The sequence below is a fragment of the Ursus maritimus genome, unplaced genomic scaffold (genome assembly GCF_017311325.1).
Source record: "Ursus maritimus isolate PB19 unplaced genomic scaffold, ASM1731132v1 scaffold_35, whole genome shotgun sequence".
Lineage (NCBI taxonomy): Eukaryota > Metazoa > Chordata > Mammalia > Carnivora > Ursidae > Ursus > Ursus maritimus.
Genome location: NW_024426119.1, coordinates 3,955,178 through 3,972,537, shown reverse-complemented (window position 1 = coordinate 3,972,537; position 17,360 = coordinate 3,955,178). Strand labels below are relative to the sequence as shown.

Below are 17,360 nucleotides of genomic sequence, written 5' to 3'. Positions count from 1 at the left end.
TAAAACTGCCATTATGTGAAAGTGTTGCAAGTATAAATAATTGAGAAGATAACTCTGTAGGGAAACCACTTTTGCTGCCTTTGTGCAAAGGCAGCTCATTATGGCTCCGAGCTGCAGCATTCCATGAGCGCAATTATGCAACATCAGTATGTCATGGATATTAACCAAGGGGAGTAGATAAGAGACGGGGAAAATAATTTTGTAACTTATTTAATTAAATTTATTTGGTTTTTCAAATAGTTCCTCTAGCGGATAATTTTCCCGACCCCTCCATCGTTGTCGTGGTCTTTGTAGGACTGTTGTTCAGCGTTTGTTTTTTGGCATTCCTCCTCAATTCTGTATGGACCTAAAATGTATTTATATTGGGGTTTAATTTCCACCCAAGGAGAGGTTACCCATGAAAATGGAAGCATAATTTGGTCATGAGGCTGTTATCCCCCCTGGGGCTTATATCGCCGGTTAATATATGTTAATACAGCAAAGTGAACAAAAGGTTACAGAAGTGGGTCAGGCTCCGAACAAGTCCTCCTCTGCTTCCTTCTGCTTAAACGGAAGGAAAAGCCCATAATGGCGCTCGCCTGACTTTCACCCCCATCATTTTAAGAATTGCTTTGCCAATCCTTCACAGCAAATAGTAATTTTAAGTGGACCAAAACAGAGCTCAGGGTGTTTGCACTCCATGGTAATGATAGAGTAGCTGTGCTCCCTGGAGTCAATAAAGCCCAACAATTGAGTCATTTTTGCCTTCTGTGAGTGAATCACTGCTGTTAGCCTGAATGACAGGATTGCTTATGGAACTGGAGCCCTTCGCCGGGCTGACCTCATCCCAGGACAGCAAGGTTCAGAGGGCAGGCAGGTGGTGTTTAACACAGTTCTAAGTAAAAGCGGATTTTTCGTACTTGTACGCTCAGTAAACAAGAACGTAGCATCGCCAGGGGGAGGGGAGGGAGGAGCACTTGACGTCTGTCGATGTACTTTATCCAAAGCAGCACTTCCTCTCTTGCTGTCGCCTTCTCCTTTCTTCCCCTTAACATCCCGCCCCCCACCATCTCCTCTCCGTTTCTCTCCTCCCCGTCTCCTCCCTTCATACGCGTAAGTCTCCCACACTCGTGGCTGGCACGCTGACGTCACGTGGCCGCAGCCCCGTCCCACTTCCGATTCAGGAAAGATGCAGACGGTGTTGCCGAAAGGAAAGTGATCTTAGGCTTGAGACTCATCTTCGGTGTCTAAAAATCATTCCGAAGCAGAAATTTTAGGCATATAGAGCCAAATACTAAATAATAGCTGTTGTTTTTATAATAGGTCATTGAGGAAATATGCGGAAAATAGGAAATGGGAAAGGTTAGAGAAAACAGCCCAGCCTAAAATCAACGTCTAATGATTCAATTGTCTTTGAGATAGGAAAGTTCTTAAGAACATTTTCCAGCCCCATTTCTAAACCCCGTTTTCCACATCCTGGGGGGTCAAAGTTCTACGGAGTAGTCAGGTTTTGTAATTTTGGGGGTGGGATTGTGAACAGTTAAGATACAAAAGAAGAACCCAAGAAATGCTTCTCTGTCTCTAGAGTCTGACCTGGGAAAATATGACCATGGAAATCCTTTAGTAGAATAATTGACAAATCCTATTCAATGGATTGTTTGACAAACTGTTAATGAATTGTTTCAAAATACAATTTTGGTTGAAAACCAGAATCCTGCTTCATTTTTTTTTTCAAATTCTTGGAACCCCAGTGCCCCTAAAATCTTAATAAAGTTAGAAATTGATTTGTACCGTAATTCCTTCTTGGAGATTTAGAATATATTTAAGCCTATGACAGGCTGTGGCATAGCCCGAGCAGCAACACCAAGCATTCATTTGGTTCCCTTCATATTGTTCCTGACATTTATTTGCCCCACCAGCCCTATTTTGGAGAAACACTTACTGATGCTAATACCCCTCAGAGCACAATTTGGGGAAAACTTCCTTAGAAAAATATTTTAAAAAAGAATCTCTTTTAAGGAAGTTTTCTACTGTCCTTTACTTTCTGAATCTCACAAATCTTTCTCCTTCATTTCCTACTCACTATTCCTGTCCCAACACCAACACACACACACGTACCGCATAAAAGTTCACTGACTTCGGTTTCCATTACTCTCAGCTTATTCTCTCTTCTCAAGTCAACCAGATTTATCAGGCTCCAATATAACTATATCATCTGTTCCCCAGCCTAGAAAAGTCTGATGCTTACTTTCTGCCAAATCAAGTCCTTCTCTTCCTTTACCCTCCATGGAAGATATGACTGGCGTCTCTAATGCCCAGATGGATTCACACCTTTAAACTAATGCCTCTGGTCTGTGTCTTTAGTTGTTTCTGAATGCAAAGGTAACCAGACCAGAGCCAGGAAGCCAGAGTTCTTTCCCATCCTAGCTCCTCAGGGATTCAGCTATGCCAGTTGCAAAACGAGGATAAGAAAATTCCTACAAGCTCTTACATTCTTAATTCTACGTTATTTCCAAGGTGGAGGAACCCTATTTTCATACACTCAGTTATTTGTTGGCCAAACATTTTATTGAGGATGTACTATATTCTTGACACAGACTCAATAATAGAGAATTGAGATGTGGTCCCTGCTCTCTGAGGCTATCTGGTGGGAAGCTGGACAAGTAAGTCGTGATCATGGTATTGAATAAATGCTGTGATGGACATATTAGATAGGTGCTTCCTACTCAGACTGTGGAATCAGGGAAGTTACCTCAAAGAGATGTTCTCTGAAGAGAATTTTGGAGGGTATGTTGACCAGATGGCCATGGGAGAAAGGCCAGCCCAGACAGAAGGGATAGTGTGTTCCTGGTTAGTTGGCATATTAACTTTATGCTTACTTTTTATTTTTTTTTTAAGATTTTATTTATTTATTTATTTATTTGACAGAGAGAAAGAGAGAGAGAGTAAGCAGGGGGAACAGCAGAGGGATAAGGAGAAACAGACTCCCTGCTGAGCAGGGAGCCCGATGCGGGGCTCGATCCCAAGACCCTGGGATCATGACCTGAGCCGAAGGCAGATGTTTAACTGACTGAGCCACCCAGGTGTGCCTGTACTTATTTTTTAAAGTTTATTTATTTTAAGTAATCTCTACACTCGACATGGGGCTCAAATTCACAACTCCAAGATCAAGAGTCCCATGCTCTTCTGACTGAGCCAGGCACCCCACTTTATACTTGTCAATTGCCTTTTTGTTTATTTGTACATTACGTGACTCCAAAGTCAGAATCTGTGGCACTTAAACCAATTTCTAAATTAAATTATTTTTGGATAGACAATGATGTTACTTTATCTTTATTGTGAAAATGGAGATAATTTAAATGCCATCATTTTTATTTCTCATAGTTAAATTAAACCACTTTAGGGGAAATTCTGATAGATGTGAAATATGAATGTGCTCTAAAATTCTTTCAAATTGCAGTACAATGTGTTTGTGTCTTTGTCTATTGGAGATTATCGCTTTGTGTGGAATGTCAGAATCAGAGGTTGATGTCTTTATTTCTCTGCAAATCGGGGTGGGGGGGATCCGCTAACTAACCCTCTAAAGCTAAAATATTTAAGGACTAAAGCAGATGCGGCATAACTGCTGGTTTGCTAAGTCTCTTGTGGTTTATAAAGATATATTTTATGTCTCTTATGATTACGGGATGATGCTAAAAATTTTGTGGGTAATAATACCGTCACATTGGAAAGATTGCATATACATCTCTGGAGAAGATAGAGAATGCTACCTGGCTGTCAAGTCAAAGTGAAAGATGTTTAATTGGTAATTAAGAAAAGCAGGAAATTTTATTTGGAATTTGGTCTTTGATATTTGAGCATCATAAACATGAGGTCATTAAGTTCTGTTCATAAATAGATTTTTTTTTGCTTCTTGACACAATGGGGTAGGTTTTAGTAATTTTTAAACATTATTGTTAAATATATAGCTGTTAGAATCATAGCTTATTTTAAGCGACTTTAAAATTTTTCAGATTTTTGATTTTTTATTCCTTTGGCACCTGTACTAGATGCCGACATAAACTGGTTAAATAGCATTTGGTTTAAACAGAAAGACTGAAACATATATGCATATTTATGATATTTTGTTTGTTGGATCTCTCTTAATATTACTTGACTTTCTGTGTTTTAATCTCATTTTTTCGTATTTTGGGTTGAAGCCACTCCAAAGCTTAACACCTAGGAGATTTCTCACTTATGGTTCCCTTTAAAAGTGCTAAAATCTCAGCCTCTCAAACAAGAGACCAAGCTACAATTTAAAGAAAGCAGTGGTATTGATAAAGGGCCTTAAGAACGTTGCCACCTTCTGCATGTGTCTTCTGCCACATCCTTTCTTTGAAACCAGCAGGAGAATTGAAAGAAGGATAAGAGCCTGGCCCATCCAAACACTTCTGGCATGACAAGCTGGTTTTCTGAAGTTTCCCCTGCTGCTTTAGAAAAAGGAGCCCCACAGACAAATGAAAGAGCCACGGGCACATTCACATGCATAGCACCTTCTCTCCAAGCACCAAGGGGCTTTAGATTGCTGGTGTTGGGCTGGTTTGGCCTGAGATGAAGAATAGAGACTTGAGAACCATTTGTTTCCACACCATTTTGGGTGAAGTGCTGTATTTTTCACCTTAAAAGGCCATTTAAAAAGAAAAATATGGTTTGAGAGGAGGACACAATTTGGAAGCCATCACACTTAATGGAGTCCCTTCTAAATGTAACACTTTGTCCTATCCATTCTCTTCTAAATTAGTTGTCACTACCTAGAGGAAACCTACCCCTGATTGTCTTATGCTATTGCTTAAAAACATACTGTGTCCTATATGTATTTTCTCATATTCAGTTTTTAAAACTCTCTCGTAAATTCTATCACTTAAACTTATCCTTATTAAGTGTGGAGTGGAACACAACGTCTGCGCACAGGGTGGCCGGTGTGTTATTACCATTGGCCTCTACATCTGGTCACACAGATTATCTCAGAAGTAGAAGAAAAAGCAAACTAGATCTCATAGAAAGGCCCGGGCTGCAGAGGTTTTTACTGACAATTGACTCGGCCAGCCATTATTAGATAGACTTTGTAAAATCTGGAAGATATATGAAAAGGAAGTAATTTTTAGAGGCAGCCAGGCAGTTTCTTACACTTGTTGACGCAACTCTGGAATACTCATGTAGCTTTGGAGTTTTGAAGAGATGAGAGGATTTGGAAGTAAAGTTGTTTTCTTTCCAACCCTTCACTCTTCTTTTGTCCTTTGTCTTGGGGGCCTGCGTAGCTTCTCAGCCTGAGTCCCACTCTCCACTCAAAGGTGGCATTCGGAAAGTTGAGTTTGCCTCTCCTCACCTCAAATAGGCATTCCTTCTGAATTTCCAAGTTTCGTCAGCTGTACGCCATGCCATACCAAAGACAGATGCTCAGGTTTACGCTCTTAATAGCTTTCCGACTTGTAATTCTTTGCAGAATTCCTCAGCAGCACTCCACGCAACCGGTCCCACTTCCTTTTCACCTCTACTGCTTTAATCTGCGTTCACTTTATCTCCGTCTCCTGCTTGGATTAGACCTTTCTACCTTCTCAGTTTCTACCCTCTCATCAGCATAGCTCCTCAAGCACCATATTTTGTGTTATCATTCCACTCTTTAGGAATTTCAGGGATTCAGCTGGTCACTCGAGAACGTTCACTAGTGTGGGGGGAATGGGCAGGTGGAAGGGTATGACTTCTAGTTGGAAGATGAGTAAGTGCTGGGGATCTGGTCCACGGCATGGTGGCTCTAGTCAGCAACACCGTACATGCACTTGAATGTTGCTGAGAGAGTAGATCTTAAGTGTCTCACCACGAAATAGAAATGGTAACTACATGCCACGATGGAGGTGTTAGCGAATGCCCCAGTGGTGGTCCTTTTGTGACATATATGGTTATCAAACCAACACATTCTACCTAAAACTTACACAATGATACAAGTCAATTATATCTCAATAAAACTGGGCGGGAGAAAGAACTTCCACCAGCTTGTCTCTTAACTTTAGTCCACTTTCCCAAAACCAGGAGCCAGTGGAAATTCAACCCCTTGTACAAAATGGGCCCTTGTCTGCCTTAGTTTCTAGAAAGTGCATGCCATTTCCTTATTCCCTTCCTCTCCAGTATCCTCTGCTCTTTTAATCTGCTTCAGCTTTCCTCCTCCATGAATTCAGTGATTAACCTCCATCTGACTTTTAAAATTGACCCTCTCACATTGACTTACCGAGTGCACACTGTTGGTTTGCAATTACTATGTATTATCAAAATGTGCTTTTTAGTTTTTTTCTGTGAGCGTGAAGAGTAAAAATCTTTAAAGGCACGAACTGCATTTTCAAAATTGTAAATATATATGGAGAGAGGGTCACATAATTATATATTTATGTGTTACATGTAATTCCTTCTTACATATGACTTTATATTTTGTCATTGAACTGATGTTTTGCTTAGTATAGAATGTGGAAGATTTTTACGTGACCCATGTACGGATTGCTGTGGACCTTAAAAAAATTTCATTCCAATTTTTATAGGACGGAAAAAGGATGAAAATAGGCTTTACGTGACCCCCACGCCTCTACACCTTGCCTTTGCTTTTGTCCCTACTTTGGAACCCAGTCTCTCACTGGGATACACACCCCTCCAGAGAAAGCATTTACCAGTACAATTCCGTCAACAGCGAGGAGGCGCGTGCTTAGTAACTTCTGACTGACCAAAGGGCAACGTAGGACAAAGCAAGAAATGAGGCTGAGAAAAATCTCTATTCCCCCTAGAAAGTGAGAAAGGGGGAGAAGAGAGCAAACGCCAGAGCGTGGCATGACGGATGTAGAAGCAAGGATTTTTTTTTTTTTTTTTTTTTTTAGCAATTCTTCTTTTCTCCTTTGTTTTCAGCATTCCCACCCACAACATTCCTGTCTTTGACCTATGTGACCTATGTGGCTAAATATCCTAGAGTTCATAACTCTTTCTCATGTAGATATCTTTGTCACCTTTTCCTCCAGAGTAGCACAGAAAACCTAGCCAGGTGTTCATCTCTGGCAAAGTTGATCGCCACATGTATGTGTGTGCGTGCACGCATATATACCTGTACGTGCACACGCACGTACATACGTGCACACGCACGTACACGCGTACATATGGCTGATGGGTTCTCACAGTTTACCTCAAGGCCACGTTTCTTCATGTTCCACTTGGTTGACAGGGCATCTCTGACCTGACCGATTTATCCGTTCAGAATAGGATCCTGTGTATGAAACCAGCTTAATTCTTAGCATGACAACGCATATGGCTTATGTAGATTTTGTCGTTGATTTTTTCCCCCTATATGTTACTCAGGAAGTCTATGTCAGTATAAATCAGTGGTAATGAAATCAACATTATGGAGTCTTTGATATTGCATTTGCTAAAAGCTTTCTGGATGTGTAATTCAGCTTTTAATGATTGATATTATTGACAGGGGCTAAACATTTTTGATGGATATATTTGCTCACAGATTTAAAAAAAAATCTAATCCTTTTCTCTCTTTGAGTTAAAGAGTGCAATGCTATTAGAGAGGAAACAGTTCAAATGTGGGCATCACAGGTTGGTGGCACCAAAAATAGAAACTCACTTAGGGTAAAATTTGCTGTCAGGAAAAATGGAGCATTCTTTCTGAACTCAGGAACGTGTGGTTCATGTGAGCTTGCTTGTAGATGGTTGCTACAATAAGGCTTCTTTCATACAGGTGTGTTTATGCCCCAGGCTTGCTGGCCACAGTCCATTCCATTTACAGAAGCTGAATTAAACAATAACTACCGCATTGCAAAAAAATGGCGGTGCGGGGGGGAGGCGAGGGGGAAAGGTGAGCGTCAAAGGAGATGCCTGAGAGCTTTGTTAGGGCCAAGAAAAACCCTGTTGCAGTTGTCAGAGCTTGTTGATGTTGCTGGGAACGGCCCCTTTTTTTTTTTTTCCTCCTGGATTTTGTGGTTCTGCCTTAGGAAAGAAAGTAAAATAGAACGGAAGAACAAAGTCCTACTCTATAAATCAGCAGCTGCTCCTTGCCAGATCAAAGGAGTGACATTTTTGCTCCTGGACTACTTGTCCACTTGAGGGCTTGACAGGCAGCTAACAGCTGGCCTGCTAGACTGTATGGGAGAATCAGCCTACATCTTCTTTCGAGCAGATGACAAGCTAATCAGAGACATATCCATAGCAGAGGGCATGTGAGTGCACCTTGATCTCCTCAAACATATCTAATACATAACTGCTAAACAGCTTGGTGCATTTTTGGCAAGTTAATGCTTACGTAGTTTCCACTGAGAAGTAGGATAAAGAATTAATACTTCAATCAAAGGTGATCATGAAGGCTAAAAAGATCCTAGATTTGTTGGGATCTTGTCCTCTTAGAGTGAATTAGTAAATGACTAGAAACGTAATGAGAATTGGCTTAAATGTATGTAACTGATATCAAGTGACTGGTTGACTTTTCAAAACGCAGTCAGGCTTTCGTGTTTAGGTAGGTGAACGGGTAACGGGTAATCGGTACCTTGAAAATGATGACCCCGCTTTTTATGCTGATAGAACTGAATGAAGTTGTAGATGTTCTGTGTCTGCAAAAAGTTGTTTTCAGAAGCCCCATAAGGTGTGTCGCTCCACAGATCTGGAATTTTAACGGCAGTAGTAAAATTTCCAAAGTAATTCAGTTTCTTCTTGATTTCCACCTGCCATAAATCATGGACAGGATGAGGTAATATACTACAACTTATGTCTATTGACTTAGCATTTTATCTCTAAGAGGATAGATCCTAGATATGAATAGCTAAGGAAGTGTACGTGTTTTCCCCTCCCTCGCTTTCAGGTAGCTTTGAAGGATCACTTTTATAGCACATGATAAATAGCCACATATGAATAATCTGATGGCATTCTGTGCGAGTAACAGTCCTTCAAAATCATAACCTGCTGGGATGTTTTCTTTCATGCCATCAGGTCTGATTATACTTAGGAAGAGTGTTTATTGTTGCTTGGGATTATAAAGGAAATAAAAGATAATTTCCTATCTTAAAATTTCCCAAATACTTTTATTAAAAAGTCTCTCCTATTGGCCATAGAAGATTTAATCAGAAAAGATGCCAAATTCTCCAATTCACCTTTAAATTTTTTTAATTATAAAAACAATTATTATTAAAACTCAAACAGGAGGGGGACCATCGGTTAAGTATCCAACTGAGTGGGGCTCCGTGCTGGGTGTGGAGCCTGCTTAAGATTCTCTCTCTCTCCCTCTCTCCCTCCCATGCCAAACCTGCACAGGCATGTTCACTCTCTCTAAAAAGAGAGAGAGGGAGGGAGAGAGAAAGAAAGAAAAGAAAAGAAAGGAAAACTCAAACACTAAAGAAATACGTGTAAAAAAAGAAAAAGAAGAGAGAAACTCTACCATCTTCTTCCTATCCATCCCTGAGAGATTGAGAGAACAGTTTCCACAAAACATTTTATTGGCCAAACTTTTCCTTTAGGAAGTACAGATGGAGTAAAAATGAATTAAATTATTATAAATTTTTTCATCACTTGCTTTGAGCAACAAATGACTGTTCAGGTCTGAGGTAACTTAAGAGAATAATACGTGCATTTTCATAGCTACGTTTCATGATTAACACAATCTCTGCAGGTCTCTTTTACTCCGAAGAGAACACGATCATTTACTTGGTATGTGATCTAGAAAGAGCAGGGCCTCTCTAACTTAAATGTGCATAGATCACCTGGAGATCCTGTAAAATACGGATTCAGACTCGGTAGTGCCAGGGTGGGGACTACTAGAGTTCTACAGGTCGAACAAACTCCAGGTGGTGTTGATGTGACTGGTCCGTGGAACACACGTAGACCTGCAGGGGTGTAGAGAACCGTTCTAGAGAGTGTGATTCCAGAATAGCTTGTCCCCCTACCCAGTGCCCCAGCAGATGTCTACTCCAGTATCTAATCCCCCACCATGGCATGACACATTTAAATTAGCTGTGATTGGGGCGCCCGAGTGGCTCAGTTGGTTAAGCATCTGCCTTCCGCCGAGGTCGTGGTCCTGGGGTCCTGGGATCGAGTCCCACATCGGGCTCCCCTGCTTGGGAGGAGCCTACTTCTCCCTCTCGCTCTGTCTCCCTGCTTGTGCTCTCACTGTCTCTCTCTGTCAAATAAGTAAATAAAAATATTTAAATTAGCTGTGATCTCTGGACCCGACCACAATGGACACATGCTACTTGTAAGGGTAAAACACATTATCACCGTGCTGTGTTCAAATCAGCATGGATTTGCTTAATAATCACCCACCTAGTCTTAATTATTACCTATGAGAGAACAGAGCTCTTTAGGAGGGGACTTTAGATAGGTGCATTTTGAGTGTAAGCTAGCATTTAATGAGCTCTTACTATGTGTCAGGAACTATGCCAAGGATTTTACATACAACATCTCCCTTAATCCTCAAAACAGTCTGGGCTTAAAAAAAAAAAATCTGGGCTCAACCGCTGTCCTATTATTTCCCTCAGGAAACAAACTGAGGCCTGGAAGCGTAAGCAGACTTGCCCAAGGTCACACAGCAAGTAAAGGGCAGAGAATATGGGCCCATGTTCTCCATCACTTTGTTTTGTGGAGAATTCTGGAGTATGGAACAATAATAGTGAAGGGTTTTCCCAAAGTAGGGTATTTTAGTAAAGAACCTATGTAAGCCCTTTTAACTCTAGGGAAGAATTAGATAAAAGAATATTGAAAAAATATAGTAGAAGGTCATTAAAGTATTAGCTACTTTATGATTTGGTCCAGAGCCTTTCATGTGTTTGGCACGAACATTCCACTACTCGGGCGCGTTCCTACAGCTGCAAGACGTTTGTGATTCCCCCATTAGTATCATGTGTTCCAATTGTAAATTTATGAGTCATTAGTTCATGTGTTTTTAGAGTTGTAGAGAAGTCTAGTATCTCTCAAATTATAAATTAATCTGTAGCTCAGGAAAATGATGAACCGTGAATGTGCTTCTGAGCAGCCCATGAATCTCACCCATTTACCTTACTTTGCTCACAGTTGTCTGTGAGAAAAGACCCCTTGTCTGGCCATCAGTGGAAAACTTAACGTTTGCCCCATGGCCCAGTCATTCGTGTGCCTGAGTACATGTTCAGAGACATTAAACTTGCTTAGTTCACCGATTGAACCATTTTTATGTATCTTACTGAGAAAACCCCACTCTTAGCCATAACCACAGCACAGAGAGAAAAAAAAAAACTACTTGCTTTCTCTGTGTGTGAGCTAAGAAAAACAGTGAAGAAGCCTGCTAACTGATTTGTCAGGGTTGAGGCTTCCTTGTTTCAAGGGCCAACCAGTAGCAAGCTTCGAGAACAGGCACCCTCACTGAGGAATCCCACGGCTGGGGAAGGTGGAGAAGCAGCACTCTTTCATTTTTCAACAGGTCCCCAGTCACCAAACGGCCTCTAACACCTCTTCCGAGTTAATCTGATCCCTCGTGCAACAGTTCAGCCCCCTTCCTGAACCAGACCAATCCATGGAAAAGCTCCCCTGCAGGGAGTCCTGGTTCCTCCTCAGAGCGAACTTAGGGCTGGTGGCCGTCCAGGTGACTCCATAGAGGCCTCCACTTTCTAACAAAAGGAATGCTGCCTAAAGAAGTTGGTTACCAGGTGTGGCATGAAGTTAGTGAACCAGAAAGAAGGGATTTATCAGTCATTTAAAAAGAAGAGGGGCGGGGGGGGGTGGGGAGAAAGAAAAGAAAAGAAATCAACCAACAAGCAGGAATGACACCTAAGCCTACTTCTATCAACCTGAAATATGCTTTGGAGTGAAAAAACCTTTCCAAGAAAAACCACGATGGTCAGATTTCAGTGGCAGAAAAATATGCAAAGCTGAAAAGTTTGGCTCTTCTGTTAGGGGTGGGGGGGTTTGGGGGTGGGGAGGTCTCCAGGAGCTCTCGCTCCAGCAAGACAGCAGACTGAGATTTCAATGATGTTTTGCTCCCTTGGGTTTATTTTTTCTAATATATTCTTTTTTTCATCTCTAAGTTGACTCAGAAAGGCCTCATGATTCTTGGAAAGTCATTGAATTGATTTCGATAATTGAGTTATTTTTAAGCTAACAGTCAGTATATAATTTTTAAGAATCACACATACTAATGCATTTTCTATTTTCGTAAAATTTAGTGAGAGAGTAGATAGTCTTAGTAGATACCCTCCAGACTCTTTGTGTGAGCCTGGGTACTAAGTTTGTGTTCAATACTAATCGATGGAACTAGTGCACTTCGGGGGTACTCATTCCCTAAGGAGTCACTAATGGAATTATCTGTAGCCCTTAAAAAAAGTCACAATGAGGCTAATGAAAATTTTTGCTAAGTGAAATCTGGATAAAGCACTAGGCTTACTAGCACATTTTATTTATGGCATTTATCATATATGGCACATTTTACACACAAGTTTTACAAATCTCAGAATGTTTTTAAGAGCTATTTAATTTCTAAAAGACTTTTGTCATTTCAGGTTGAATTGTTTATACCGATAAAGAAGTATATTATATATCCTCAACTTCAAAATCATTCTGGGATGACATTAAAACTTTGAAAAATTTTTAATATCAGATACAGATGAAAAACTTAACAGTCTTTGAATTGGAAATAACTTGTGGGGTTTTCATTAAAGTTGGGTGCAGCTTGCTGCATTTTGGTTACTTGGATATCTTCAGCAATTTTTCAAATGTTTTGGGTTTGGCAAAGTCCAAAATGTTTTTGCCAAGACCCTCTTTTCCCCTTATTTTTTAAACCCGTGTGAAATTCAAGGATAACTTAATCCATATGTGTCTGATTCATTTACACTTAACTCATCAAAATGTTATTTTGTAAGACCCATTTAATATCCAAAAAACCTTTCGAGTCTTTTTAAGACAAGTCTTTTGTCTTTGAACCAGTGAGTTGCATTTTTCCATATGAATGGAGCTTGGACCTTGAAAGATTGAAGATCAGTTGTTTCTCAACTTAGACTCTTCAAATTTTAAGTAGAATCAAAACTTGATATTCTGTTTACTGCTTGAGCGCTGAATAAGGTCATTTTAAAATATAGATCAGAGGAAGTGGAAAAAATTTCATGTCATGTAATTTGGGGAAAGACTGCCTTTGGAAATTTTATCTTAGTAATACTAAAGAAATAAAAGTTACTCCTAGTTTGATTTTTTTGAATCGATAATTAAGTGACTCCATTTTATGTACATTGTTTATGTTTTCCACGAGTGGCCTGTGGATCACCAGTACAGTGGGGTGATCTCTTTTTTTTTAGTGTTAAATTGTTCTTACAGTCAACTGATTAATTGTTCATTTTTATAACAACATCTATGGTGTTTATAAAAGATATCCCAAGATCAGGGGAGTTGACAATTGGCAGGAGTTGTAAGTTAAGAGATGTCTGAAAAATTGGGGCCCATATGTTTTTAAAATTCTGTGTGATTTGAAAGAATGTGGTAGAATTATGAATCTGGCAAGATACAGCTCTACGGATCAAAAACATTGTTTGAGAACAAAAATTCAGAGACGCTAAATGGAACCCAAGTGAAAAGAGCAGAATCTCCCCGACCCTTTGTAGAAGGAACCAGTTGGAAACCTTCAGAGGCTTCTATGCGTATTTGTTTAGTGGAACTGGGCGCAGAAAGGCCATCGCCATAACTGCTAGTGAACATCCAGTCCATGCCATGGTAACTAGTCGAAAATGTGGTACTGGAGTGGCATTTCCAAGTTCAGCGCCTCTATAAAGACCGGCTAGCACACAGAATGCTTCTTTAATCTTCGGCATTGTTGTGTGTCCCCCATTGAACAACCTTTTGAGCGGACCCCGTTTTTACTAATGTAAACATTCTGACGAGTATCCAAAGAAATGACCTTTGAGTGAACCTCTAACCTTCCCCGTAATTATTTGTTTGAAGACAGTGTGGAGTTCTCCTGCTGAGAACTAAGAACCATGATGCCTTGCAGCTCTGTGAGGAAGGGAGTGTTTGGGGGAACTGGAGAGAGAGACATAAAGAAGGGAACAACCTCCAGATGTAAATAATAAAAGAGTAAAAGGGTGAAATTAAAAAGGGAAAAAATAGCAATTCGTTTTACCTAAAGAGTTGGCCCACTGGAAAAACAAAACCAGGATTAGTAGCACATAAAAAGAGGGGAGACCTCTGCCGTGTGTGTCCTCCGTTAGAAACTCCAAGGAGGAGAGAAGAGGTTTCTCCGGGCTCTCCTGAGCCTCCCAGTTGGTCTTAACCTGAGCTGATAAAGAGAGTTCCTGGGGGTGAGAAGCGAGGGTCAGCCCTCCCTGGTCCCAGTAAACACAGTGGGGAAGGAGTAGATAATGAAGTTCCTTTCCTGATTTAAGAGATGTTTCTGGATCTGGTTGTGATCTGGTCAGATATTCCTCAGTAACACTTAGGTACCAGGTGGGATTAAATGTGTAGTTTCAACTCTCCCTTTGTTCTCACCTCTCACTGCCTGTCACTTCTCCCCCCCCCCAACCCCAGACCTGAGGGGGTGTAGCATTTTTGACAACTGAGCTATACTTGCTTAAGTAATAAAGAAGTTCATTGTTTTGCAAACAAACACCACATGCAAAAGACTCCTTTGGTTTTTCTTGCAGCTATTATCCTTTAGCCTAATTGTATTCCCACTAGAGAGCTCACAGGAGGCCTAAACAAGTGTGGGCTGCTGTCCTCCTAGGAAGGGACTTCAACTCCTTAGGAACGCAGAGCTGCCAACACGCACTAGAATTTTTCTGGCTAATTTCAAAGAATGGGTTTTCAGTTCATGCCTGTGGCCCCATGCGGACTCATTAATCATTAAGTCCCCCTGCACTTAAGATTTGAAACGGGAAATACCGGGACATGTTGTAAGTGGGTATATTTTTAAGGGACTGCAAGCTATAGTCTAGGCACCCTGCCCTCCCTCCGTGTCCCCCCCCGCCCCCCGCCCCAAATGCACGGCCAACGAATCCTGCACAGCAGCTCAAACGTGCGGGCAGTGCGCATCGTTAAATGCACAGGGACAAGGGTAACTCGCAAATGGTAGAAAATTGTTTTGTTTTTATTAAATTTGGAGAAATAAAGGAGATTTCTTATCATCTTACTCTGTTTGTACATGAATATTTGATGGGCATTATTAAACATTAAAGTAACATGAAGTAGGCACTTATTTTTGGATTTCCCACAAAATTAGATCCAGGCTTCTAGACGGAATGGCTGCTGCTCCTTTACATTCCTGTGATTGAGCCACCACCTGATCCGAAAACGTTTCTCGGCCTCTAATATCAACCATGTGTACCTGAGGCTCGGTCTTTCCAGTGGGTTGAAAGGTGGCTGGGTTTATGGTTGGCAGTTACCTTACCCCTGCCCTGGGTGTCCCAGCTTAGACTGGAAGGGCCGCCCCCAGCTGGCACTGACCTCTAAATGACCCCTAACTTTACAGGCTTAAACTGCAGGAGTTGCCGAAGAGCAGAAGTCTTTCTGGCCAGCACTTATTACTGCTGTGTTGGTGATAAAACTTCAGACAGCCTAATTGATGGCTTTGCTGACCTAACAATACCTTGTGAAAGCACCGTGCCAGAGCCTGGTCTCCATTTATGACCAGCTGCAAGGGGAAGCTAGGTCTCCCGATGATGGGGAGTTTAGGGAAAGGGGGGAAAAAATCCTCCAGCCTGTGAACTTTAACCAGATTCCAGCTTGTTCAAGAAGCAGAAGCACGATGGCAAATTAATCGACGTTTTCTCAGGGAAAGCTCCCCCCCCCCGCCCCGCCCCAGCCTTTGTCACAAGTCAACCTGGAGTGGTTATGAGGCGATGGAGATGATGCATCAACTATTTTTGAACCCCGAAAAGGGAAAATGGCCTTTGGAGTGAAAACAGAATTTTCAGGAGATGTTTGGCCGTGTTGTATTCTCCTCAGCGTTCGTGCGAAAGTGCTCATGGGGCACCGAAACCGCCTTGGATGATTGGGCCTCTCTGTTCTGTTTCAGGTTTATTAATGCCAGAAGAAGAATAGTACAGCCCATGATTGACCAGTCAAATCGAGCAGGCAAGTTCCAACTAGTATCTCCATTCATGTCCCCTAGGCACAAATCCTCATCAAGTTATCCTCTAGGAGCTTTATCACCTGGTAAATAAATGCTTCCATCAGGCATCCTGGGAGAATTTTTTTTTTTTTTTAATGTCCCCAGAATTCCATTCTAGGAAGCAACTTCACTAATTGGTGCTAATTGGAGATTTCCCACCCTGACTCTACTGAAACTGCTTTTTATTTTCCTTCTGAATTGGTAATTGGGCACAAGTATTAGTGCCACAAGCAGTTTGTTTGACCGTGAGCTCTGGAATTACTCAGTGCTTGTCTGCATCAATCATTAGCACACTCTCATTTTCTTGTTACCCACAATTCCTTGGTGTTCGCCTTGCTTTCACTCCTGGAGCATCCCCTGCTAGACTCATTGTATCCATTCATTTGCTCTGACTATTCATAATATTCTATGAGGGCCTGACGGGCTGCACTGCCAGCATTATTTTTTATTAAAAGATTATTACCTTTGTTTGAAATGCTTCACATCCATCCCACTAAAATACATGTGGGGTTTTCTCACAGTGTCTCAGTTTCTCTGGGGCAGTTATTATGCGGTACTTTGGAGCCATACCCATGAACTCCTATCGTCCCACTTGGAGATTTCCTTAGTTTACTGAGGCGTTTCGCTGTCCCGCAAGAAGGTCTATGGGAAAACACTCTTTTCCATGGGGCGATGACTGTTGTCACTAACGAGAGTGGCAAACGTGGAGATTTAAACCGTGGCCTCCGTTTTAAAGGATATAAGAAAATCCGTTTCCTTTGGCAAAATTTCCCTAATAACACTGAAATGTTGTTCCACTCCTGCAGGCCAGGGGGCCTGTTGGAGAAGAATATAAAACAGTTCAAATCTTCTATTGACCATGTTTACATTTTCCTTGGTTCAAGCAAAAAGGCCAATGTTCAGTCGGGTCTGTTTAACCTTGCAAAACTGTGCTCGAATCCCAAGCATTTGCATCTGATGTGAAAAATCTTTATTAAGCCACCAGAGAAGGCAGGACCCCCACATTTTTTAACTAAGTCATGCACTGCGGTATTTATATATTGGCTAGTCCCAATCTCCCTGTCCTCCTTACTCCTCCAAGCCGCTAAGGCTGCACAGGATGACCCACCTGTTCAACGGGCGGGGGAAGTCTCTCCTCCAGACCATTTTAAAGCCTCGCACACCCCTTCCTTCAGTCCTCCAACTGCACGGACAGACCCCACCCCCATTCTGAAAGCGCCAAGCCCCGCGTTGTTGCTCTAACGTTTCAGTGCTGCAGCGG

The 17,360-nt window shown here is 41.5% G+C and overlaps 1 protein-coding gene across 4 annotated transcripts in view; it reads left to right on the top strand.

The window, feature by feature from the left end:
- The window catches only part of MEIS2 (Meis homeobox 2), a 202,735-nt gene that overhangs the window by 181,078 nt on the left and 4,297 nt on the right, over positions 1–17,360 (top strand). For all 4 annotated transcript variants that reach the window (XM_008702265.2, XM_040620440.1, XM_040620442.1 and 1 more), the window contains exon 10: positions 16,004–16,062. In XM_008702265.2, the coding sequence (XP_008700487.2) occupies positions 16,004–16,062 (59 nt within the window). The remainder of the gene's footprint in view (positions 1–16,003; positions 16,063–17,360) is intronic.